This window comes from Phoxinus phoxinus (genome assembly GCF_949152265.1).
Source record: "Phoxinus phoxinus genome assembly, chromosome: 11".
NCBI classification, from domain to species: Eukaryota; Metazoa; Chordata; class Actinopteri; order Cypriniformes; family Leuciscidae; genus Phoxinus; species Phoxinus phoxinus.
In genome coordinates this window covers 23,675,077-23,700,667 of record NC_136886.1, presented here as the reverse complement: position 1 = coordinate 23,700,667, position 25,591 = coordinate 23,675,077, and the positions used below count along the sequence as shown (strand labels likewise).

The window sequence follows — 25,591 nt, the reverse complement described above, 5'->3', positions numbered from 1 at the left end:
AATACATGTTTAGTATCATTTGAAATGTCTCAGGGTGTAGCGTCTGGACCAGTCAGACACGCACTAATTAGGGCCCGAGCACCGAAGATGCGAGGACACTATTGGAATTGCTCTGTTTATTATTATTATTATTATTATTATTATTTTCCGCATTTAATCGCATTTTTGAGGGCCTAAACATGCACGAAAACTCACGAAAATTTGCACACGCGTCAGAACTGGCGAAAATTGACATCTGATATGCGTTTCAGAATTGGGCTGTTTTGGACTCCTACTGTTTTGGACTCCTAATAACATATAAAAAATTGCCAGCAAGTGCTTAACATGTTAACAACATACTAGAAACATGCTAAAACATGCTAGCAAACATTAGCTAAGTGCTAAAGCATGCTATTACTGCAATTAAATAGGAATTTGCTGTAACTCAGGCATTGAATGTCCAATCTGCCCCAAACTTCACACGTTTGATAAGCGTTCTGTCCTGAACACATGACCATGCTCAAATTCAGTTACAGTCATAGCGCCACCTGCTGGCAACAGGAAGTGACGTTTAACACTGTTTTGGACTCCTAATAACATACAAAAAAGTGCCAGCAAGTGTTAAACATGTTAACAACATACTAGAAACATGCTAAAACATGCTAGCAAACATTAGCTAGGTGCTAAATCATGCTATTAATGCAATTAAATAGGAATTTGCTGTAACTCAGGCATTGGATGTTTAATCTGCCCCAAACTTCACACGGTTGAATATTCTCATGTTTAACACATTTACATGAGAATATTCAGTTATAGTAATAGCGCCACCTACTGGCAACAGGAAATGACATGTTTAACACTGTGATGCTGTACTAGCAACATATTAAATATGCCATTGAGTTATAAACATGTTAGAAACCTGTTAAAACATGCTAGCAATTCTTAGCTAAGTGCTAAAGCATGCTAATGCAATGCAAGAGGAAGTTGTTGTTACTAAAGAAGGCAATGTCCAATCTTTCCCAAACTTTACACGTTTGATAAGAGTCCTGTCCTGAACACATCTACATGACACTTTTCAGTTATAGTAATAGCGCCACCTACTGGCAACAGGAAGTGACATGTTTAACACTGTGATGCAGTACTAGCAACATATTAAATATGCCATTGAGTTATATACATGTTAGAAACATGTTAAAACATGCTAGCAATTCTTAGCTAAGTGCTAAAGCACGCTAATGCAATGAAACAGGAAGTTGGTGTTACTGAAGAAGGCAATGTCCAATCTGCCCCAAACTTCACACGTTTGATAAGAGTCCTGCCCTGAACACATCTACATGACAATTTTAAGTTAAAGTAATAGCGCCACCTACTGTCGACAGGAAGTGACACGTTTTACACTGTGATGCATTACTAGCGACATATTTAATATGCCATTGAGTTCTAAACATGCTAGAAACATGCTAAAACATGCTAGCAACACTTATCTGAGTTATAACGCATGCTATTATCCCCATAATCAAGGACATTTTTGTAACTGACTTTGACATACTCCTCCTATTTTTACCTACTTAAATGCACATTGCCCACCATGCTCTGTCTTCCTAAAGCCACTGGGTGGTGGTGGCACGGGTGCGAGGGCCCTTTCATCGCTGCTTGCAGCTTTAATTATTAATTATATTTAATTGATATAATGAATAATCCAGCAAACACACTCTCTGTATAAAAGGCTCTGACATTTCTGGGTTCCTGCCACTTTAAGACTCTTCTTCTGTGGTTACTGTGGTACTTCTGTGGTAGAGGAAGTGTGTAGCTAGTGTGTTGGCTATAGTGGGTACGGAAACGTGTTCAAGTTCAACAGCATAGTTTAGCCCAAATGTCACATCAATGAGGCTTTGCGTAAGCATAAGACGTTAAGCTCAAGCTTATAATACCGCGACGCCATGCTGGAACAACAAACACAAAGGGTGGCAATGATAACCTCAGGTACTGTTTATGTGCTTTATTTAATGTTAAAAGCATGTCATGTGACTGAGTATCATTTAGTGCTCCAGCTTTGTAGCTGTAAAAGCAACCCCATTTGTTAATTTGCATTACATTTTTTTAACTTGACGCATTAGTATTATAAGAATCTTGAAGATTCTTTTCTTAAACACCCAATGAAAATACATATTCAAATTAGAGCCCGACCGATATATCGGCAGGCCGATATTATCGGCCGATATTAGGCATTTTCCAAACTATCGGTATCGGTATATGAATAAATGAATATAAAAAAATAAAAAAAATAAAAATATAAAAAAATCGGACGAAACAGCCTTCAGGGATATTACAGGCACACACGCGCGCGGTCTCTTGCTCTCTCTCCCTCTCTGCTCTGCCGTGCACGCGCTACACGGTTTGGAAGCACAGTCTCGCGGGCGCGCTCGCTCTAGATTCCGGAGATTTTAACTAATTCGCGGGCATCAGTGAGCCGCTATCAATATGCGGGAGAGTCCCGGAACTTCCGGGAGGCTATTTTTTTGGTGCTCCCTCAGCTCTTGGTGCCTTACGGTACGTTCACACGGGGCGTCAGCGTCAAAGCTTCCCATTGACTTTGAATGGGTGACGTCAAGCGTTGCCGAAAAGGATTGTGGATCCGTCGGCGGCGCTTCACTGGCGTTGCTCGCGGCAGAAGTTGAGAATTTTTCAACTTCTGCCGCGAGCAACGCCAGTGAAGCGCCGCAGACGGAAGCGTCAGCCAATCAGGATCGCTCTATGCAAATACAGTAGCCAGGCGACAGCCAATCACGTTCTTCACGTTCATCCTGTCATTCCTGTCTAATTTAATTGGCTGACGCTGCTATGACCATGGCGTCTGCCAAACTTCAGCCACGCCTTCCGTCAAGCGTTGACGCTGAAGCCCCGTGTGAACGTACCGTTACGGACAGCGCGTGATGCGCGTGGTGGGAGCTGCGGCACTGGTTAAGTGAGTTCATGGTGAGTTGGTCACGAAACATATACATTCATTGCTTGAATAACAATTAAAATAACATCCCCATCAGTTGTCTTAACTCAAATAAGCATGACAAAATTTGTGACTATCATGTCCAGTTTTGCTGCTGTTAAATAAGCCGAGAGTGAAGCAGAATTAGCTAGTAACGTTACGTTGTTACAGTGTAGTTGACTGACTGTCCTTTAAACTTTTGACAATGTGACTGAAGTAGGCTATAGCAATGAGACGTATCATCTCTCCTTGGTCTGTTATATTGAAAATGTATGTTTTACAATTTGCAGTATGACGTTATCCATTGCTAAATTATGGCACATCATAGACTAGCTAATGCCACTATCAGTGGAAGACCGCTAACGTTACGAGCTTGGAAACCACAACGAACTTATTCTGCCTAAATAAAGTAATGATTAATGTATTTATAACTAGCATATCTCTAGTTAGAGGCCCTGCATTGTAAAATGTAAGTTAGACTTGCGAGGAGTGAACATTTAGACATAGAGAAAAAGTATCAAACGTAGCTTGTGCATAAAAGTTAGCTTTTCTTTTACACGTGTGTGAAATCCAATGACGCCAAGTGTGCGTTGCAGACTGTCATTCAGCCGCAGCATTAACGAGTCACATAATGGATTTAGATCGCTAAATAGTAGGTTTTAGAAGGCAGGCAGCAACTGATGATTGAAAATGGTTTGATGTAGCTTGATGGAAAGAATTTAAAAAGTGCAGGTAAAGCGATAAGCAAGCTGACATTGTAGTATACCGGAATATAAGACAAGGTTTTTTGTCCTAAAAATAGGTTGAAAAATGTTTGTTTTTTAGGTTGATAAAAACCTTTATCTTGTTTAATGATAATATAAAAGTCATGATGATGATAGTAATAATGTCATTTTTATAAATTTTTTTGTAATTATTACTCTCAATAGTAATAATAATAATAATGCTGGTAGTAATAGTTGTGGCTGTAGCAGCAATCATTTTATTTGTATGTTTATTACTACAAATAACTAATGTTAGGGAAATCTGTTAATGTTTTGTTGCGCGTTTCTGAATTATTATTATTTTTTTAAATATCGGCCGATATATCGGAATATCGGATTTTAAAACCAACAAATATTTGTATCGGTATCGGCCTCCAAAATCCTTTATCGGTCGGGCTCTAATTCAAATGCCCTGCTAGAACACAATGGGTTGTAAAAACTCCCTCCAAAGGGACAACTTCGTATTTGCTCACACACCTCCAGAGAGTGTGACATCTTTCACGCTTTAAAAATCTCTGATCACCAGATCAGCTCTCTCTTAGCCTCTTTCTCTCGTGGTCCTTCCTGAGAAGTCATAATGTGAAGATGATGCTGAACTAGAAATCCCCCAAGGACCCCCAAGCTTGTGCCTTGTCTTTCCTTTCACCAAAGATCCTCTGACTCCCACTGGTTCTCTCTCATCAAGACCACATCAGCAAAGATTAAAGAACATAGTCCAACGCTGTGGCATAACGAGCACACTCATGCCCTTCAGAGAGCAGCCAGAAAAATGGAGCGCAACTGTAAGAAAACAAAACTAGAGGTATTTCGGATTTCATGGAAGGAGAGCTCGATTGCGTACAGAGAGGCTTTACAGTTTTTCCCAATTGCTAAAACACAAAAAGTGAATGCCCAGATCAAAGCGTCAAAACCGTACCGTTTGCATGCATGTCTTACACACAGGCACCAAATGAATAAGCACATTGTAGGCATTGCACTGCAAACAATTGTGCAACACACGGTGCAAAACACTACACACAGAGTGTTGTATGTTACACACGTTGGAAAATGAGGAAACACTTTGCATACAGCACATCCATTCAATAATAAAAACACATGCGACAATAGCAACACCCCCGCACACACAGTAAAACATTTAACCGGTAATTGAACACCAATCAGTCACAGCTGTAGCACTATACATAGAACTCAGGTATCAGATACAATTGCGAATATGGAGGCCGAAGGACCAAGGGGAAGGAGAAGACGAGGAAGAGATGGGGGAAGAGGGAGAGGAGATCGAGGAAGAGATGGAGGAAGAGGGAGAGGAGAACGAGATGGGGGAAGAGGGAGAGGAGATCGAGGAAGAGATGGGGGAAGAGGGAGAGAAGAACGAGATGGGGGAAGAGGGAGAGGAGATCGAGGAAGAGATGGAGAAAGAGGGAGAGAAGAACGAGATGGGGGAAGAGGGAGAGGAGATCGAGGAATAGATGGAGGAAGAGGGAGAGGAGAACGAGATGGGGGAAGAGGGAGAGGAGATCGAGGAAGAGATGGAGGAAGAGGGAGAGGAGAACGAGATGGGGGAAGAGGGAGAGGAGAATGGCACCAACCTGAACGGGAACCAGGCAGACGCACAACTATCACTGACGACATCAGGGCCACTGTGGTGGACCATGTCATCAACCATGGCCTGACTATGAGGGAGGCCGGGCAGAGGGTCCGGCCCAACCTCAGACGCTTCACGGTAGCCAGCATCATTCGGACATACCGACAAGAAAACGGGTATGTCCTGAATTAACACCAAAGGACTGCACAGTACCCACACAGCAAATTGTCTAGTGTTAGTGTACATTTTCCAGTGTTACAGTAATTTAACACTTTTACAGTGGTTTACATATAAACCCTGGGGGAGTGTTAATTTGACTGTAACTCAGAGTGTTAAATTTGCGTTTTCAAATTTGCTGTGCATCAGCGTTCTGGCTAAATCTGGTTATACAGTATTTCACCACGTACAGTATGACAGTACGGGATGGGGAACAGAACCTAACCATCGACACTAATCATGCATTGTTTGCAGAACTGCCAGGCGACCTGCCGGGGGAGGGAGGCAACGAGTGTTCACCCATGCCCAGGAACTGGCTGTTGTCAACCTTGTGGTGGCAAACAACACCATCACCCTGCGCCAATTGCGTGAGCGCATCCTCGAAGACCAGGCAATTTTCCACAATGTGCACAGTGTCAGTACGACGACACTTGCCCGGGTCCTGCGGAAACACCACGTCAGCATGAAACAACTGTACAAGGTTCCATTTGAGAGGAACAGTGTTGCAGTCAAGAACCTTCGCTATGACTATGTCCAGGTGAGTGCCACAGTACCACTACAATGGCAGTTGTGTGTTTACATGGATATATACCTTGCAGTCGCCCCCCTTCTGCAAAAAAAAAATACTTAAAAATCTTGTTCCATTGGCAAAAAGGTCACATTTATCTTGTTTTTATGTAAAATAAGCTAACCATCTAGATTGTTTTACCTGAAAACAAGATAAATTAGACTTTTTTGCCAAGATTGAACAAGATTTTTAAGACAAGATTTTTTTGCAGTCTGCCAACATTTTGGTGATATCCGAATGTGTCCAACCCAATCCACAGTCATTGTGCGACATTGTAGAGGCAGTACCGCTGTATTCAGGAACACAATAGTGACATTTTGGTATATGCATGTTCTGTTAGACTGTCCTGGCCTTCGATGCGGCAGCGCAGCAACATGAGTACATCTACATAGATGAAGCTGGGTTCAATCTGGCAAAAACCAGACGTCGGGGCCGGAACATCATCGGCCAAAGGGCCATCGTGAACATCCCCGGGCAGCGCGGGGGCAACATCACCATGTGTGCTGCCATTAGTGGTCAAGAGGTCCTCCATCACCATGCCACCCTAGGACCCTACAACACTGCACACCTACTGGCATTTCTCGATGCACTACATGATGTGGTCACACAGGACAGACCAGGGCAGCCCATGTTTGTTGTCATCTGGGATAATGTCAGTTTCCACCGGGCTGCTCTGGTCCGGGACTGGTTTGCCAACCACGACCATTTCATGGTGTTGCACCTGCCCCCTTATTCCCCGTTCCTAAATCCGATCGAGGAATTCTTTTCGGCATGGCGGTGGAAGGTCTATGACCGCCTACCACATGTACGCGTGCCGCTCCTGCGAGCGATGGAGGAGGCATGTGGGGACATCGAGGTGGGGTCGATCCATGGGTGGATACGCCACACACGGAGATATTTTCCCCGTTGCCTGGCAAGGGAAGACATTGCCTGTGATGTGGACGAGGTGCTGTGGCCCGACCCCAATCGACGACGAGATCCCTGACATGGACCTGCAATAGAAACACCTACACCAGATGTTCAATACTTATAGTAGTTCTGCACCTGTACACTGGAATTAGAAGAAAATAAACACAATCCTAGGTATTTATTTGAAACCGTGGGTAAACTAACGAAAAAGAAAGCTTCAAGCCCAGAAGTTTCCAAGCAACACAGCAATAATGACTTTATGAACTTCTTCACTTATAAGATCAATAATATCAGGAACAAAATGATAACTATGCAACCGTCTACTACAGTATCGCATCAGAAAGTGCATTGTAGTCTCCCTGAGGAAATTTTTTATTCATTCATTGCTATAGGAGAGGAAGAATTTTGCAAACTCGTCAAATCATCTAAATCAACAACTTGTATGTTAGACCCTATACCGACTAAGCTACTGAAAGAGATGCTTCCAAATGTCATAGATCCTCTTCTCAATATCATCAATTCGTCTTTGTCTCTAGGATACGTACCAAAAACCTTTAAGCTGGCTATGATTAAAACGCTTGTTAAAAAAAACGCAACTTGATCATACAAAATTAGTCAATTACAGGCCTATCTCGAACCTGCCTTTTCTGTCAAAGAAATTAGAAAAAGCAGTATCCTCAATACTATGTTCCTTTCTAGAAAGAAATGATATCTACGAGGATTTTCAGTCCAGATTTAGACCGTACCATAGTACCGAGACAGCTCTCGTTAGAGTAACAAATGATTTGCTCTTATCATCCGGTGTTACTTGATCTTAGTGCTGCATTTGACACCATTGACCACAAAATCCTTTTATATAGACTAGAAAACTATGTTGGCATTAGTGGAATTGCACTAGCATGGTTTAAATCATACTTATCTGACCGTTATCAGTTTGTAGCAGTAAATGATGATATGTCTTATCGATCACAAGTTCAGTATGGTGTACCACAAGGCTAAGTACTAGGACCGCTGCTGTTCACTCTGTACATGCTACCATTAGGAGATATCATTAGGAAACATGGAATTAGCTATCACTGTTATGCCGATGATACTCAGCTGTATATTTCGAAACCTACCAATTCACAAAATTAACGGAATGCATAGCTGATATAAAAAATTGGATGACTAGTAATTTCCTACTACTAAATTCAGAAAAAACAGAGATTCTAATTATTGTACAAAAAACTTCCACACGTAATAACCTAGAATACTGTCTAACACTTGATGGCTGCTCTGTTAAGTCTTCGTCGTCAGTTAGGAACATGGGTGTGCTCTTTGATACCAATCTTTCATTTGAAAATGATGTGTCTAGTATCTGTAAAACCACATTTTTCCATCTTAAAAATATATCTAAATTTTGCCATATGCTCTCATTGACAAATGCGGAACAATTAGTTAATGCGTTCATGACCTCAAGGCTAGATTATTGTAATGCTTAACTGTTTGGTTGCCCTGCATGCTTAATAAACAAACTACAGCTAGTTCAAAACGCAGCAGCTCGAGTTCTTACCAGAACCAGGAAGTATGACCATATTAGCCCCGTTCTGTCAACACTGCATTGGCTGCCTATTAAACATCGTATAAATTTTAAAATATTGCTGATTACTTACAAAGCACTAAATGGTTTAGCTCCGCAGTACTTGAGCGAGCTCTTAACGCATTATAGTCCTTCACGTCTATTGCGATCTCAAAATTCTAGCCAGTTAATAATACCTAGAATATCAAAATCAACTGCTGGCGGTAGATCCTTTTCCTATTTAGCACCAAAACTTTGGAACAGTCTTCCTACCATTGTCCGGGAAGCAGACACACTCTGTCAGTTCAAAGCTAGATTAAAGACACATCTCTTTGACCTAGCATTCACATAATACATTATAGACTTCTATAATTCAATGTTAGGCTGCATAGATTAGGTCAGCCGGAACTGGGAACACTTCCCTTATATCCTGATGTACTCGTTACATCATAAGAAGAATGGCATCTACGCTAATTTTAGTGTCTTTGTTTATCCCGAGGTTTTCCCGCAGCCTGCCGGATCCAGGCCGTATCCAGATCTGATGAAGGACCTTCGCCTGGACCTGATAACAATGCAGTGCTGAAGTGATAACTAGCCTCTCCCTATGGAGGATCCCTTTACCTCTCTACAGATAAAGCGTTGTGGGGAAATTCAGCTCGCGTACCTACCCCAAAGTGATCAAATTAAATTCTGTATCAAAATTTAAGACAAGTAGCTTGTTTAGGCATGATTTGCAGGGAATTACAAACCTGCGCATATATATTAAAACGCATATAACTATAGAATTAATTATTGATGCGCACGTGAGCGCCATCAGCATTTATCACAGGTTTGCGTTTAAAGAAAAACGGTGTCGTCTTAGCGGCCCCTAATTTAATAACAAATGATCACTTCGACCGAGGTGAGTCGGTCGGGGCTGGCTTTGGCTGGAAAATATATTTATTCAAGCCAAAACAATCTGTTACCTTAAATAATACGTTTATCTCTGTAAAGCTGCTTTGAAACAATCTACATTGTTAAAAGTGCTATATAAATGAAGATGACTTGACTTGACTTGGAGCCTCCACAAATTGCATCAGGACAGTTTATTTCAAATGGGCGAGACATGCAAGTATCAAACTTAGTCTCATTATTTGATACATTAAGTATACTTACCCACTTTAAAGAAGGGCATGTTAGAACTAAACTGAAGGTTTGCTCAAGGCTGTTGATCTGCTGAATTTCAAACAATGCTAAAACTTCTTGCTTTCCTATATTCTGCTTCAGCTCTCTTTCCCTTTGTAAATTGTATGCATGCATGTATGTGTATGTTAGAGTAGTTTAAATGTTTAGTCTAGTTAATAAAGTCTTGTTCATATCACACGTAAAGTTTTCCGTGTCTCAAGCTCATTTCTGGAGTCACTAATCATATCGATTTTGACTCTTACTTAGTAGTAATACTAAGAGCAAGTAAAGACATTTCCCGTGCCCCAGAAATGTACATTTCTATTAATCAATTAATAACCAATATTGAGGGTTCACAGGATGAACTGAGTAATTGGTTGTAATGTTAATGTAGCTACATCAAGTTAATCCGATTAACTGATTCAAATATTCATCATCAAAAATCTATTATAACAAGTTATGATTGATTGATTATTAATATTTCATAGAGGTAATATGCTACAAGGGTGACTGGTACAAATGTCTCATTCCCAAAGAGTAAAACAAAAGGTAATAAGGTTTTTAAGAGTTTAGAGATAACTGACACATAAAGGAAGGTAGGCAAATGGTCTCCTATTCTCAGGTGTAACCACTGAATGCAAATGTCTATTGTTAGCACGTTTCCATGTGAAAGAAGTTCTATCTATATAATGAAATGCAGCAGGGGATTCAGGGCCTTTTTGTAACTCAAGTTGGCCCATGATGCTAAAAGTAACCAAAACTCTTTGCATCATGTATTTAATGTTAGGTTTGCATCTTTTCTCTTTATTCTAGAGCATTCAATGTTATTGTATTGATTATCTTTGAACTGATTATGAAATTTGCATAATACATTTACCTGACATAATAAATTGTAAACATTTGATTTTATTCTAACGGACTCTAACATTGTTTTCATAAGAGTTAAAAGGAATAGTCAAACATTCACTTACATTTAATGATGCACAGATATCATTATAATCTTTTCATTTATGGAGTCAGATAAAATAACGAGAAAATGTATTTAATTTAATCAAAAATACTTTGCCATGAGAAAAGACAGTAACGCGTAGAGACCTTCCCCGCTGGTCGGATGCCGAACTTTGGGGCGATCGAGTTTACAACGTCAATGCGCTGTACCGTTTAAAGGTGAAGTATGCCGTTTTTGCGACATTAGTGGCACCAACGGAATTACAAAAATACAGCATATTTTAAAAACATCCCTTTCACGCCTCCCTCAACTCAAACATCACAATCACCGCTCTTACGGGGTGCTTGTAAAGGCATGTCTTAACGTAGACTACTTTCAATAAAAGGTCCAACATAATACTTTTAGCTGTGTTGCTATGTGTCATTAAGTGTAAGCAAGTGAGTAGCTAACACGTGTAGAGCAAACATGAGCGTCTCGCTTATTTAACCCATCCAAAATATCTGAACTGATGAGTAATGATACATATCTCCTGTTTTTTTTTTATGTATCTGGTGAGTGAGATGCTATTCCCTCTATGATCAGACACAAAATAACTATTCATAACTGTTAGCAATTAATAAATGTTAACATTTTACAACATATACATTCAATTAAATAAACTCTGCAGTCTCAGGTACTGATTTATGCTCTGGTTTGAGCAAAATATATGAACTAAATATGTCTTATATACTGTATGGTGTATAACCTGTAAAAAGTCTCCAGTGTTCTGTGCGACTCCATGAAGGGCATAAAGCAGAGCCAAAGTGCTGAGGACAGAGTGGACAGCCGCATCCTCAATCTCACTCAGTTTAGCAGCAAACAGCTTCACTACCATATAATGGCAATGAGCCTGTGGAGAGAGAATGAAAAGGAATTAGTCAAAACCAAAATCTTTAAAACAATCATTTCTGTAACGCGGAATCTGTACAAATCATCTGTTCTGTTTAAGAAAATTTGGGGTTTCAAGGGGTGACCAATCCTGGTCCTGGAGGGCCAACATCCTGCAAAGTTTAGCTACAACTTGTCTTAACATGCCTGTCTGGAAGTGTAGGGGTGGTCAATTGAAACTGAGGGAGCACAAATCAATCAGATCCCCCTTTAGCCCCCACACGGTGCCGGGCCTGGTTATGACCAAAGCTTTCTATTGAAGAACATTAGACTGTTAATATGCCTCAGAAGCTGTTTGAGATCAACAAGTCAGCTGCCTAAGCTTTCGGACACAGCCCATGTCGTGAAGACCTCTATCTTGGTTCAGGTTTGTTTAATTGTGGTTGGAACTAAATCCAGCAGGTCAGTGGCTCTCCAGGACCAAGATTGGACACCCCTGTGTTGATATTATTACTCAGAGGTTGTTTTTAAGAAGCCTCACATCAGATGCTCGGACTAGATCAATGGAACTGTTGTTCCAGGCATCCTCATTGCTCTTGCTGTGCTGTAGCTCTGCCTGGAGGTTTTTAGCTGCCATTTCAACTAACCTGTGAGCATTTTTCAAAAACATTCTCAGTCACTGCTAAAATTCGAAGTGAGCAAGTTTTTAATAGCACTGTTATCGCTAGCACATTTTACAACCTGCCATAATATACCACAAAATCTATTACAATCAATTATACGTTTTTCTGGAACCCACTTACTTTGAAGCTCTGAATTTGTATGCCTCCACAAGGCTGGCCAGGTCATTAATACTGACAACAGTGGGACGGGAGGACACAGAATGGGGCTGTATTCTGTTCTGAGGTTCGTTCAGGTAAGAAACAATGCCCGTCAACTGCTGTCCTGCTCGTGCTTGTTTGTAGCTCTTCACCAAATACCTAATTAACAGAAGACATGTCAGGTAATTAAAGTTGTACAAATAAATTATTTCATTGAGATACATGCTAAATCATCTCATTGAATATTGTTAATAACTTTAACTTTTAACTATTTAAAAAACGCTTGGAAAGTGAAAACAAGTCTTTGAACTTCTGTTTTTGCGGTCGCTCTGTGTATCTCTATGGCATTGCTGTCCAGGAGTAATTCGCTTTTGAAGTGGATTTACTTAAATGTAAAGTTTACGAAAGTTATCATGAGGATTATAATGTTTAAAGCAGATGTCTTAACAAATGTCAGTAGACCGGGAAGATTTTAAAATGAGCCGTTCATTCATAAATACGCAAGATCGCTGTGAAAATACAGACCGGAAGACAAAAGACAACGAGCGCAGCACTGAAAAGGGGCGGGGCTACATAAGGTTTATACATAACATAACAATACTGTACATCGATATTATATGCATAATAAAACACATTTTCAGTCAATTATTTCTCAGCAGGAATTGCATGATAAAATTTGTAAATTCAGATGTTAACGCAACTTGTTTCTTTAACCTCTGGCAGTTTAGGATTTTTACCTTTTTAGGTAACATTTAAGGTTATTCAATGGAATAGGAAATGAAAACTGCTTAATCAAGTCTTGTAAGCAAATCATCAGTATGTGTTTTATGGCTTTACATCAGTGTCTTAAAACTTGATTTTCTCAAAAAATTTAAACTTTTACATACATTTGGCACACATATTATTGTAACCGTTTGTACTGAATACAGTGTAATCAGACTTTAGCAATTAAAATGTTAGTAACTAAAATATGTACAAATATCAGGGCATGTCAAAATATTTTTGGGGCCCAAAAATACCTCAGACCACAGATAGTTAACTGCCAAAAAATAAAAATAACTTTTAGATGTTACATTCTTGTTTCTCCAAATTTGTGTTGTAGGGCACCATTCGATATTTTGAAGTGTTTCCTTTGTTCCAGTGTTTCACGGTCGCGAGAAGTGAATTAAACTTTACATGAGCTTAATAAACTTTATTAAGCTTTTCATGTTCCGTGTGATTGGCTGTTTATCACACGTCACACTTTCAGGTACACACGCTTCAGAGTTAATTGCAAACTCTGTATCAAACCTGAGTTGACAGAACATTTATACCGAGCTTTGTGAGACCACTAAACCTGATCTAAACCAGGTTGGGTTTATCTAGACTTGTCAACTCTAAACCTACTCTGAAACTTTCCAGCCATCTCCAGTTAGTATTTTGTAGTATGGTTACTCTGTTATGTTTCATGTCTCTATACATTCAGTCTATATGTGGAAAGTTAACTTTATTCTTGCCTAGATGGTCTAGTATTGTTTCTTGTTGAATTGTTCTGCATTTATGGTTGTAGATTCCTTCCCTGCCAAAAGTCTCTTTAGCATCCCATTTTGGACTGTTCTCTGTCTCTGATTCTACACTTCCTGTGTTGCGAACTGTTTCACCTCTTGCCTAGTCCTGTGATCTTCCCACTGTCTCTCTGTCAGCTAGCGCTGTTGATTCCTGTGTTGCCAGGCTCACTGGGCTTTCCTGCTGACAGACTACATCAATCTGTGTGGAGATCAGCTCCTTGCTTACTCGCCCCTACCAGACACTGCTACTCTCTCAAGCTTCCGTCACTGCATATCCCTTGAGTGGAGAACCCATTCCATTAGCCTACAGTGGGTCAAATTACTCATTGTATTATTTCTGGTCGGCAGTCACTCCTATTGTGCCCTAAGCACCAGGCTCATCACTTGAAACCAGTCTCTCAGTCTTTAATACAAGCCTCTTGTTACACTCAAAATGCACAAATGTGGGCCGGGCTAGGCCAGGCAAGTGCGAAACTGTTAGCTACCACACATACAGTACCAGTGGCCAAAAAAGTATATTTGTACAGGGAGTCATTTGCCACACGACAGATAGAATAGAATAGAATAGAATAGAATAGAATAGAATGAGGCATTTATATAGCTATTTCATATGTACTACTGTACACCCAAAGCGCTTTACAATCATATTAGGGGATCTCTCCTCAACCGCCACCAGTGTGAAGCATCCACTTGGATAATGCAACGGCAGCCACAGTACAACGGCGCCAGTGCGCTCACCACACACCAGCTATAGGTGGAGAGAGGAAAGAGAGTGATAGAGCCAATTCAGTGGATGGGGATTATTAGGAGGCCATGATTGGTAAGGGCCAATGGGTGGAATGTGGCCAGGACACCGGGGTTACACCCCTACTCTTTTACGAAAAGTGCCATGGGATTTTTAATGACCACAGAGAGTCAGGACCTCGGTTTTACGTCTCATCCGAAGGACGGAAGGACTAGATATAGTAGTTATGGTGTGAGTTTAGTTGCTTCACTCAGTGAGTGACAACTATATTAATGTCAGTACTGACACCAGTCTCCTCTTATTAGCCAACTTTCCCTCAGATTCACAGACAAGGCTTAAAGCAGTAGTTCACTTTAAAATGAAAACTACCCCATGATTTACTCACCCTAAAGCCATCCTAGGTGTATATGACTTTCTTCTTTCAGACGAATACAATCAGAGTTAATGGCAGTGGATTGCAAACATCAGTTTGAAGCTCAAAAAAGTGCATCCATCCATTATAAAAGAACTCCACACAGCACCGGGGGGTAAATAAAGGCCTTCTGAATCAAAGTGATGAGTTTATGTAAGAAAAATATTCATATTTAAAACTTTATAAAGTAAAATTCAGGCCAAACGAACATACGGATTCGACTTAAAGGTATTGCGGAGGATCTTTCCTACTTTTAGAAAAGACCCGCCCTCTCCAATTTCTATTTGCTCCCGACCGAGAGGGAACGCCTACTAGCAGTGATTTTAAATGGATTTCTCCAAATAGCATGACAAACTTTACCTGTCTAGTAGAATCTTCGCGACTGCGGCATCAGTGGGAAGCCCAACATGTGCTTTTAGCGCACGCCAGCGTGTGAACGGCCTTACGTAAACATATCACCAGAATGATTGACACTTAGGTGGACCAATAGTATACACTACCCACCCGGAAGAAGAAAATCCTCCGCTATACCTTTAAGTCTAAAGCGCAACTTATGAGAGTAATGTGACGTACTGCTGATATTTACGCTACGCCCTAAACTACAAGTTGTGCTTTAGGCGCAAGTAGACTGTGTATGGCCGTTTGGCCGTAAGCTAGAATTTTTCTTTGTAACGTGTTAAATATTCATATTTTTCTTACACAAACTCATCGTTTTGATTCAGAAGGCCTATATTAACCACTGGAGCTGTCTGGAGTTCTTTTATAATGGATGGATGCACTTTTTTGAGCTTCAAACTGATGGTGCAATTCACTGCCATTATAAAGCTCGGAAGCGTCAGGGTGTTTATTAATATAACTCCTCTGAAAAATCTAATTATATCTGGAATTACAGCACTTCCTTATTTTGACGTTTCCAAATTTTCTTGCTGCCCTGCATGGTGCACCTTTGTGGAAAATAACAGTTGGTGGTTCAATTATTATTGGCATCCCATCGAATGTAAAAAGAAAATTACATTAATTTATATTAAAGAGTCTGATCACAAACTGTCAGGTATGATCCTCAATTGCATAACATTATAACAAATTTCTTATTCAATGGGTTTTGTGATGTACACAACATCACACAACAGATGCTACAGAGATGCCAATCCTATCCTGTTTCTCAATGGCTGGGTCACCAGATTTTAATTAGGGCTGTCAAATTCAAATTCGAAATTCGAATATTCGTTTGAATTGAAAATAAAAATCCACATTCTAATGCAAAGCCCGTGCATTTGAATATTAGGTGTGCGTCAGGTAGCTTTATCAGTTGGGCACGTAATGTGATAAGAGTCGTTGTTACATTTTGATGTTTTTTGTTAGCCTATCCAGTTAAACACACTAGATGTGGCGTTCAATTTTGGTCATTCAAAACAGTGCATAAATAGAGAAGCTCAATGCGAAGAAGATCTTGGGCTCCATCCGAAAGCTTAGGCAGCTAAGGGCAATTCCGCCCAAATCACTGCATGAAGTCAGACATATATCATAATATATTTTACTTATTCATTGCAACTTCAGTTTGAAACAGTAAATGTAAACAGGTGATTTTACCTAGCTGTCTGCAGCATCATAACTGTATTTTCTCCCTCATAAGTGCAGGTCGGTGTAAAGGTGACATAGATGTCAGGTAAACTGCTGCAGCGGGAGTAACCATGTCCACCACATGACATGCGACACACCTCAATGCCTGCATTCGTTGCCCAGGTGGTAAAAGCTTTCAGACCTGCAGATAGAGCATGCAGCTATAGAAAGAATAAAGAGAAGTAATAAAAAAAATAGATAAGAGACACTCAAATTGAGCTACAAAACAGGCAAGCATGTAAAAGATATATATCTAACACATATATCAAACTTTTTTTATAAAATATTTCTGCATACTTCTGGCAGCTCACTGAAGTCACCCTGATTAATGTCTCCTGAGATGCGATGGTATGTTTTACTCATGTATTGCCCCACAAAGTGGAAGGCATAGGCAGTGGCCAGCAGAGGAAATAGTTTATACTGCTGGGTCTGATAGTCCAAGATCTGTGGCTCTGGTTCTCTAAAAGAAAAAAAATATTTATTCCTGTAATATTTGTTTGAGCAAAAGTCTAAAAGGAAAACGCAAGAGAGTGAGAGACCCACCCTGGGCGTAGTTCAGACTGGTGTCGGACTGCACTGTAGCGAATGGCAATGGTGCAGGACTTGGAGAGAGCTCGCGCTGACTCCCCTACTATCATGGAGCGAATAAACACCATAGTGCCATATGTGAGCTTATCACTAGGAGGCTTCACATATGTACCGTCTGGCTCAACCTATGCAAGAACACACCAAGTAAAGCAATTACATTTGAGAATGCCCTAGTGGAAACAGTTTTCTTCATAATTAGTTTATTTAGTTAAAGTAAACCTCATAATTCAGAATCGTTCTTATTCTTTTTTATATTACTTATTGATAACATGTTGTTGCTTTTCAAAATCCTAAAATTCTGTTTATTTCCAGTATTAAATTATATTTTGTCTAGTCTTTTGGAATCCACTCACACTAAATGAGCACAAATAATTATAAACTATTTAAAATTAGAGATCTTCCTTGATTTTGCTCTAAACACAAGCGAAAACACAATTGTTGTAACCTTTTTATCTTTCTGTGTGTGCAGGATATGCTCACCTTGGCATACTTCATCAGCATATTCTCACGTGGAATCCTGACATTTTCCAGTTTCAAGTAGCCATTATCAACCTCATCAAAACCAAATTTGGGGCCAATATCACCGACCACCACACCTGTTCAAACACAACAGATATGAAAACAATGGCTTAATTATTGAAGACTACATTCTGTGTACAAATCATATTACTAGACAAATGTCTAAGCATCTACGTATCGGGCTGTCAAATTGTACATAAAAATTAATTTAGTAAATTATTATTAATCTTAAATAATAATATCTAAATACAAAGTCTATTACAACAAGATACTGCAGAACAACTAACAATTAAACTGAGTTTCATTCAGCTTTTCTTTAACTGCTGTTCTTTTAAGTCTCGTTTGAATTTTTTGTCAGTTACTGTAACGTTTGCCATGTGGTACTGTCAAGTTTATATTTAGGCATTTGACTAGAAAGAGCGAAGGGTGTGATTTTTCTTTTCAGTTCACCAAGTTAAGAAAATTTAACGGAGTGTTGGGTCCTTAGAGATTATTTTATTTTTGTATACATTTGTGGAATTAGCTACTTTTGCCACCACCCCCTACCTCTTGCAAATCCAACAAATCATCATGTATAAGTTATTGGACTGTCCTTTTTTAGTTGTTGCCATAACAGTGTAACTTGGTTTTAAAATCCAATAATTGTAAACAATATTTTTAAAACACTATTGCATAGGCTCAGTGTAAGATGAATCAATAGGTTTTTGGTCCAATTGCACAGCGCAACAATTAACAAGAAAAAAAATTGCATTTCATTGGTGTACGTAATAATGTACAATTCCCATTTTTGGAAGGCAACATGTGATTGTGAAATCTAGTACAAAGTGGCATATAATTGTAATAAGATAAAGCAATCATTCCATAATCTGGTGACTGTGTAACAACAACTGCAGTCTTTCTAAACTAGGGATGCCAAACTCGGCTCATGGCGGTCCACATTCCTGCAGAGTTTAGTTCCCTGCTCCACCAAACATACATGTAGTTTTCAGATAATCCTAAAGAACTTGATTAGCTGGATAAGGTGCGTTTAATAAACTCTGCAGGACTGTGGCCCTCGAGGAACTGAGCTTGTCACCCCTGATCTAAACAGTCTTATAGTCATATAATACCATATAAAACAACAAAAACCTCACACATATGCTCCATTCTGTATCTCTCTATATATCATCACAACTTTTAGGGACATACACCAACTCAAGGTTCTGTACCTGGCAGTGGCATGTGTGTCTTCATACTGCGAATGGGTGTGATGAAGGCATGTAGGCCATGACACTTGCCCTGCGTGTACAGCTGAGCCAGGACTATAGCATGATTTGAAGTTTTACCCACTAGAAAGACAGAGAGTAAATTAATAATAATAATAAAACTAATGTTATGTAATCAGTTGTACACAGAGCCATTTTATATTTGACATAAAATTGTGTGATTTGAGCAGGGCTTACTCACATCCACCTGGCCACCATTTAATAGAGGAGATTGTTGGGCTGTTCAAAACAAACTCTTGGGTGGAAGGGTCGTAAGTAGCAGTGGTTTCAAGAGCACGAATATGTGTACCTAGAAGGATATTATACATGTGACATAACACAGACAACTGTAACTACATATTACAGATTTACGAGTAAATCAAAGTGAAATTCATGCATACTTCATGCAGTTTCAAAGTCAAGTATTGCCTATTATTTAAACAAATATCTAGGACTGAGCAAATTAACAAGCTCTAATTCCCTTAGTGGTTCAGTATGTAACAGTATTTATAATCTTTAAGTTTAAAAGTTCTAATAGCATTGTTAAGGTAACCCTTGTAGGTGTTTGACAGCAAAAAAATAGATACTCTTTAGTCACTAACTCACTCTCAATTTTTTTGAAAACCAAATTTTTTCAGAATTTATAAAAACAATTCTGTTTACTTTGAAAATAAAGCATATTAGAATCAATCGAGAGTCAATCGGCTATCTTTATCAGACAACAGCAAAACACACCTGTGGCATTGATTCTAAAAAGTATATCAAACGTTTTTCTGAAAATTCTTCCCAACACCGTTGCTAAAGTTCCCACAAATGTATTGCACTTGTAGGTTGCTTTGTATACACCTTTCAACCTAGTTCATCCCAAATCAGATAGATGGAGTTTACATAAGGAGAATGTAATGTGCTGGCCATTGCTTTTGGTTCAGGGTGCCACTGACTCTGGATCCAATAAAAGAACCCTAGACCATTAAGCTTCCAGCTCCATGTTTAGAAGTTAGTGTCGACAGTATCCAACAGCAGTGCCGCAGAGCCATACGGACCACCAAGCCAGCTGTATCAAGATGGAAGTTAAGGCAAAGTGTATAGCCTCAGGGAGGTTAGGGTTAGTGGAGGTGGAGTTAGGCATTTGTCAGCTCTACCCAAACTTCTAGTCTGAGACTGCTGGCCTGGCACTGCTAGTTAGAAACTACTGTCAGGTGGATATGTATCATTGGTGTCATATAATTAGTAACCATCCTTTATGTCAGTCTGTCTTTCTTTGATATTTGCCATTTTCTTGCCATTATGATAGCTATAAAATACTGTCCACATAATGCAGTAACAGAGAGGATGCAGTAACAAAATTTCTACAAAATCTGGAAAAATCTATAAGACGACGAGACTGATCCAATACAGTCCAGCGCTTCAGTATAGTAATGTGCGTGCAGGTAGGTTGCCAGATTTGTTACCGTGCCCCATCTCAGTCTGCGCGTAGGTGCCAATAATCTCCAGGTTCCATGCTGGCATGAAGAAAGTTTCCAGTTGTTCAGGTGAGGATTGGTTCAACAGCGTCGGCAGGAACATGCCCAAGTGCAGATCAAGGGGCTCTGGACGCCCTCGGTGCACACAGCTTTGATAGGGCAAGGGTCAAAGTGAGCGGGGAATTTAAAGAAAAAAAAGGTGCAAGAAAGAAATAGAAAGGCAAGTAGAAAGAATATTTGTTGAGATAGCAGAGAATCAAACAAGGGGGTTAAGAACGAAAAGGAGAAATGTCAGAAGAGTAAAGTAAGAATGTGGGTTTGTATGAATGTAGACGAATAGGGATGGGATTAAAGATGATGGACAGAAAATGACAAAAAAAATAGAGAAATCATTTTTAAGCAGGTCATGCAGATGCTGATTAAACATCAGATTTAATAATGATTAATAATTATAAATATATAATTTAATTATATATAAATCAATTATAATAATAACAACAACAACATTTTACTGCTGTAAAAATAAACTGTATTTCTTAAAACAGAAGCTCTTCAATGGCAATAAATACAATTTCAAAGAATGCATAAAAACATGCATAAGGTATAACAAGTTTACTCGAATAGTATATACATTTTTTAACAGCAACGGAACATAAAAAAAAAGGTATTTAGGCTGCATCCTTGTTTATCTAGCAAAAGGCAAAACAGCATTTATGTTGCAGACTAAGGGCCCATTCATACAGGATTCACTCGTGTTCAAAAACATATAGAGCTGGATGTTGATATAGCTTTTCTACATTACTCGACAACACAATGCATCTTAAAAACATGGCAATTGTGGTATGAATAACTGAGGATAAGGAAAATGGAAAGAAAAACATCTACAAAAGTCTCCATTTAATAATCTACTTAAACGGGGAAAGAACAAAATCTCCAAAGCGGTTTCTCAAGATTGTTTCAATAATATTAATATAATATATACCTAAATATTTATGCCCAGCTAAAGCACACGCGTGTTGAGGAGAAAATAGTAAATGCCTCTATCAAAAATCTTACTTTCAAGAGAGAAACAAAAGGGTGACCTGTCTGTCCCATATTCCCAGCAGATACATTTCCTTCCTCTAACTGACGCTTCAGCACAAAGAAGCCATTACTCTCTGCTGCAACATTGCCAGCTGCTTCATCCCTCTTACAAACTTACTGTCTCACACTCCTACTAAAATTAGAGTTTTCATTAATAAAACTACCGTAATACATTTTGTACAAAAAAAATCGAAATGCATTTAATTTACACATATACAGTACAAAACAGGATCAACTACTGTATAACAGGCACGTGACATATTTCAAACTAAAAACCTGGACCAGACTTACAGTAGCCATCAAAATAAACATTACAGGCTGTGGTTGACGTGCAATCCTTTTTCCTTAATGTTTGTGTGCTAATAAGGTCAGGATGGAAATTTGATTTGGAAAAGTGGACTAATATATACAGGACGGGATAGAAAATGTTTTAATGAAAGGTGAACAACACTAGGTTAAATCAGGAGCACTTATTTTCTGCTATTGAGTGACTATAGCCAGCTAACAATTCATTATACTTTAGGAGACCATAAAACCTGAGAATATGACCATACTGAGCTGTCAACACCTGCAAGGGTCATGCTTAACTGCATGTACTGTTAACTCTAAACCCCCAAAGGACAACACTTTCATTTTGGTCTAAAGAAAGAAAGTACATTTGCCTTAATTGTCTGGGAGAGAGAGAGACTGACCGTGGCCAAGCTCTGTCTGAGCATAGGTGCCTAACATTTGGAATGACTCGGCTAATGGGATCCATTTTTTGCGCTGTTCAGTAGTGCACTGGCTGTTTAAGGTGGGTATGAACATGACATAATGGACACCAAAGGGCTCTTGATACACACCCTTCGCAACACTGCAGGATGGAAGAGACATGTATAAAACTTCAACTCGAGATACAAATAGATATTTAGTTACAGAAATGTACAGTTTTACAGGCAAAGATATGTACTGTACATGTTTCTACAGAACTGATTTGAATAAATCATTAATTAACAGTGAACACAGTGGCTGCACTGGTTGATGCTAACTCAACTATTTTCATTGTGCTAAATGTGTATTATAAGTGAACTTTCAAGCATGTCTGAATCACCTAAATGTGAATAATAGCCAGTTAATTTCCTTCTGCTAATTCAGTTTAAGAATATGGGTGGAGTTGGTAGCTCTGGCTTCAATTGCCTTTGACACACTTTTAATCAGAGACCTTTGCTCAGGCTGTCTCTTTAAACACATTGGAACTTGCCTTTGCCTTTGGTGAAAGATAACTAAATAATGTAATGTGAAAAAATTATGCACATTTACAATGTTTCTATTTATTTAAAAAACGAATAATAATAAATAGAAAAATAAACAGGACATTTTTACTCCAAATGGAGGAAAATGTATTCTTTCAGCAATGTGGGCACAATGAAGCAAAAATCATACATGACATGTCATTCGATTACAGGGATGCTGAGACAAAAGTGGAAAAGACACCAGGGCACTCGTGAAGGAGTAACTTACTTTCATATTTGTTAAGACCGTGAATTTAAAAAGTGGAAAAATTGTAATGATAAGGAATGAGTAGACTAGATGAATAGACAAAATTTTGACATAATTTTTTTATCATTTTTTATCATTTTATATGAACTTTACAACTCAACTGTTTTCTATCTTCTAAACATATTCAATATAGGGTTATTTCAGGTTGATTGAGACACATTTTCCCAGGCATCTCAATGGCAAAATGTGTCCCAATCAACATGAATAATTCATCCTACCATATATACCATAACTGAGAGAGTTTCTTGAATCATGACAAATATGCATACCTCTTGTAGGAGTAAATCTCCTCTGGATCAGAGATACCATATTCCCTAAGTTTCAGAATCATCTGAGCACTCTTACGCACTGCTGCATCGTATCTCTCACTGCGGGAGAGGAAGTTCAGGTCTTCATGCTGGAAGTCTGGATCACTAATGACCAGAGACTCTAGGGAAGAAAAATAAAGCAATATAGGTGATAGGTGACAAACTGTACAGGTTATTTTTTTACATGGGTATAGAAACATTTAAGAGGCTAGGTGCCAGATGTATGACACACACACAAAAGAGAGAAAGAGAAAATAATGATGATAATGAAATGGGGGTCCCTGCAAATACTCAGGTCAAATGACTTGATATAAGAATCACCTCAAAGTAGCATGGCAGCTGTGAGAGGGGCACTGACCTCAAGATAAATTAAATGTTTCTCTTATCTGAATGGTATATGTCATTTTCATGAGAAACACATTGTACAACTAAAAAAAGAACAGCAATAGTTTGCAGACACAAATAGGAAAAAAATATTTTTGGGAAAATAGCAATAAATAATTTCGAGACATTTTTATGTTTCTGCCCTTACAAGGAATAGTTTTTAAGAGTTAATTATGTTAAGATTTAGACAGGTTTTCGATTTAACTGTTTTGCTTTTTTTTGCATACGACACAGGAGTATGGACAAGACATGACTGGAGACTCAAGCTCAGTGCATGAGAACACTGAAGTTCATGAGTCAACTCAGCCACAGAAGGCACATAAAAAGACTGTAAGCAAAACTACATGCCATTACAATAGCTGCTAAAACTTTTTAAAAATGATATAATAAATAAGTGCAGATGATATATCAGATAATTCTGATCACAGCTGACCTATTTCTCTCCTCCTGCGAGTCTTTTCTGCACCACCGTCCAGAATATTCGTAAGGATCTCCAGGTTAAAAGATGCATTTTCACGTTCACGGCTAATATCAGGATTCATGACTGTTCCGTTGTACTTTCTTCTGGACGACGTGCCTTCTGCTTTGTGTAAGTTACTTTTATTGATGTTGTATAACGTTTCAACTCTGGCCTAGTGGAGTTTGTTACTTCCTGGAAAGCGGGCAATTTCTACGTCAGTTGTGTGTTGGCCAATAGAGCTCTGATAACTCACTGGGCGTGACCCTCTCTTGGTGTTTTACGGCAAGGCAAAAGAATCACAATTATCCCCTGTGATCTAAAATAAAAATAAATAAAAAAGTCTGCTTGGGTATGAAAAGGCGTTTTAATATGAGTTACGCCCCTTTTGCCTTTCCATAAATGTTACAAAAGTAAAGCTGAACGCAACACAAAAATACATAATTATTATGATATAAATCAAACATAGCCTAAGCAAATGCAAAGAAACACCGACGCGTAAACATTTTGTAACATATTTGTTATGTAACGTTATGTTTATTTTTTACAGTCTATCCAAGGACCACGGGAACTTTTTTTAAAACTGTTTTATTTAAACAATGTCATGTACAATGGCAACAAAAATATAGCATTACAATATGACAGCAGGATCAGGTACAAAAGTGCATTACAGAAAAGAAAGATAAATAAATATATAGAGCTATGTTTGCTTTTGAAGTAATATTCTATATTGTATCAGAAGGTTATACATTTTCATCCTTTTTAGGGCATTTGAAAGAAACTCGTGAAAGAATTGTGAAATGCACAAAAACGTTCCGTTTTCAGCTCCTCCCTCACCGATCAGTTTCATGCAGGCGCAGCCGATGTCGAACACTGTTGTCTGGAGAGAAGTGTGAAGTAACTAAAATACTTAATTTCTAATGACTCCAGTCTAGAAATGTGGAAATGTAGCCTCATGAAGCGATGAGTCTTTCCCATAGACAGTATGGTCTTTCCCCTGACTTGTTCCGGGAAAAGATTCAAACAAAGCTTCGAGAGTGTCGAGAACAGCGCCATCTGGTGCTTATTAAAATAAAGCAGCCAGAAGCCTTTGTAAGAAGCTGTCAGATGAAGAAGCAACCACAATAAAAGCCTTACTCGTTTGTGTGATTTGTCCATTAAATAAATTCCTTTACCCATTAAAGTGTGACAAAACTCTCCACACACACACATTTTTATTAAGAAATAAAAGCTGTTTCACAGTGTTGGGGCTGAGTCTATTTTTCCTCTTAGACCCAGCCTTAGAGAACACTCTTTCACATGGTACAGAGGAGGCCGGG

At 39.0% G+C, this 25,591-nt stretch overlaps 2 protein-coding genes across 3 annotated transcripts in view; one reads left to right on the top strand and one right to left on the bottom strand.

Moving 5' to 3' along the window:
* Nucleotides 1-24,526, bottom strand: part of acox1 (acyl-CoA oxidase 1, palmitoyl) — a 29,885-nt gene extending 5,359 nt beyond the window's left edge. The window contains exons 1-12 of one of the 2 annotated variants that reach the window (XM_079627608.1): nt 24,249-24,526; nt 23,393-23,552; nt 22,277-22,437; nt 19,241-19,348; nt 19,003-19,122; nt 17,756-17,871; nt 17,231-17,400; nt 16,985-17,147; nt 16,658-16,848; nt 12,346-12,522; nt 12,084-12,189; nt 11,421-11,564 (exon numbers count right to left, since the gene is read on the bottom strand). In XM_079627608.1, the coding sequence (XP_079483734.1) occupies nt 11,421-11,564; nt 12,084-12,189; nt 12,346-12,522; nt 16,658-16,848; nt 16,985-17,147; nt 17,231-17,400; nt 17,756-17,871; nt 19,003-19,122; nt 19,241-19,348; nt 22,277-22,437; nt 23,393-23,552; nt 24,249-24,357 (1,725 nt within the window). In that variant the 5' untranslated portion in view covers nt 24,358-24,526. Of the gene's footprint in view, nt 1-11,420; nt 11,565-12,083; nt 12,190-12,345; nt 12,523-16,657; nt 16,849-16,984; nt 17,148-17,230; nt 17,401-17,755; nt 17,872-19,002; nt 19,123-19,240; nt 19,349-20,489; nt 20,651-22,276; nt 22,438-23,392; nt 23,553-24,248 lie in introns of both variants that reach the window. The other variant, XM_079627607.1, reaches the window with a different exon arrangement.
* Nucleotides 5,402-7,209, top strand: LOC307006973 (uncharacterized protein; the record flags this gene model as incomplete). The annotated part of the gene is made up of 3 exons (XM_079628524.1): nt 5,402-5,487; nt 5,783-6,065; nt 6,436-7,209. 3 exons carry the CDS (start codon nt 5,402-5,404, stop codon nt 7,078-7,080), a joined length of 1,014 nt encoding a protein of 337 aa, XP_079484650.1. The 3' UTR covers nt 7,081-7,209.
* Nucleotides 24,527-25,591: the final 1,065 nt, after the last annotated feature.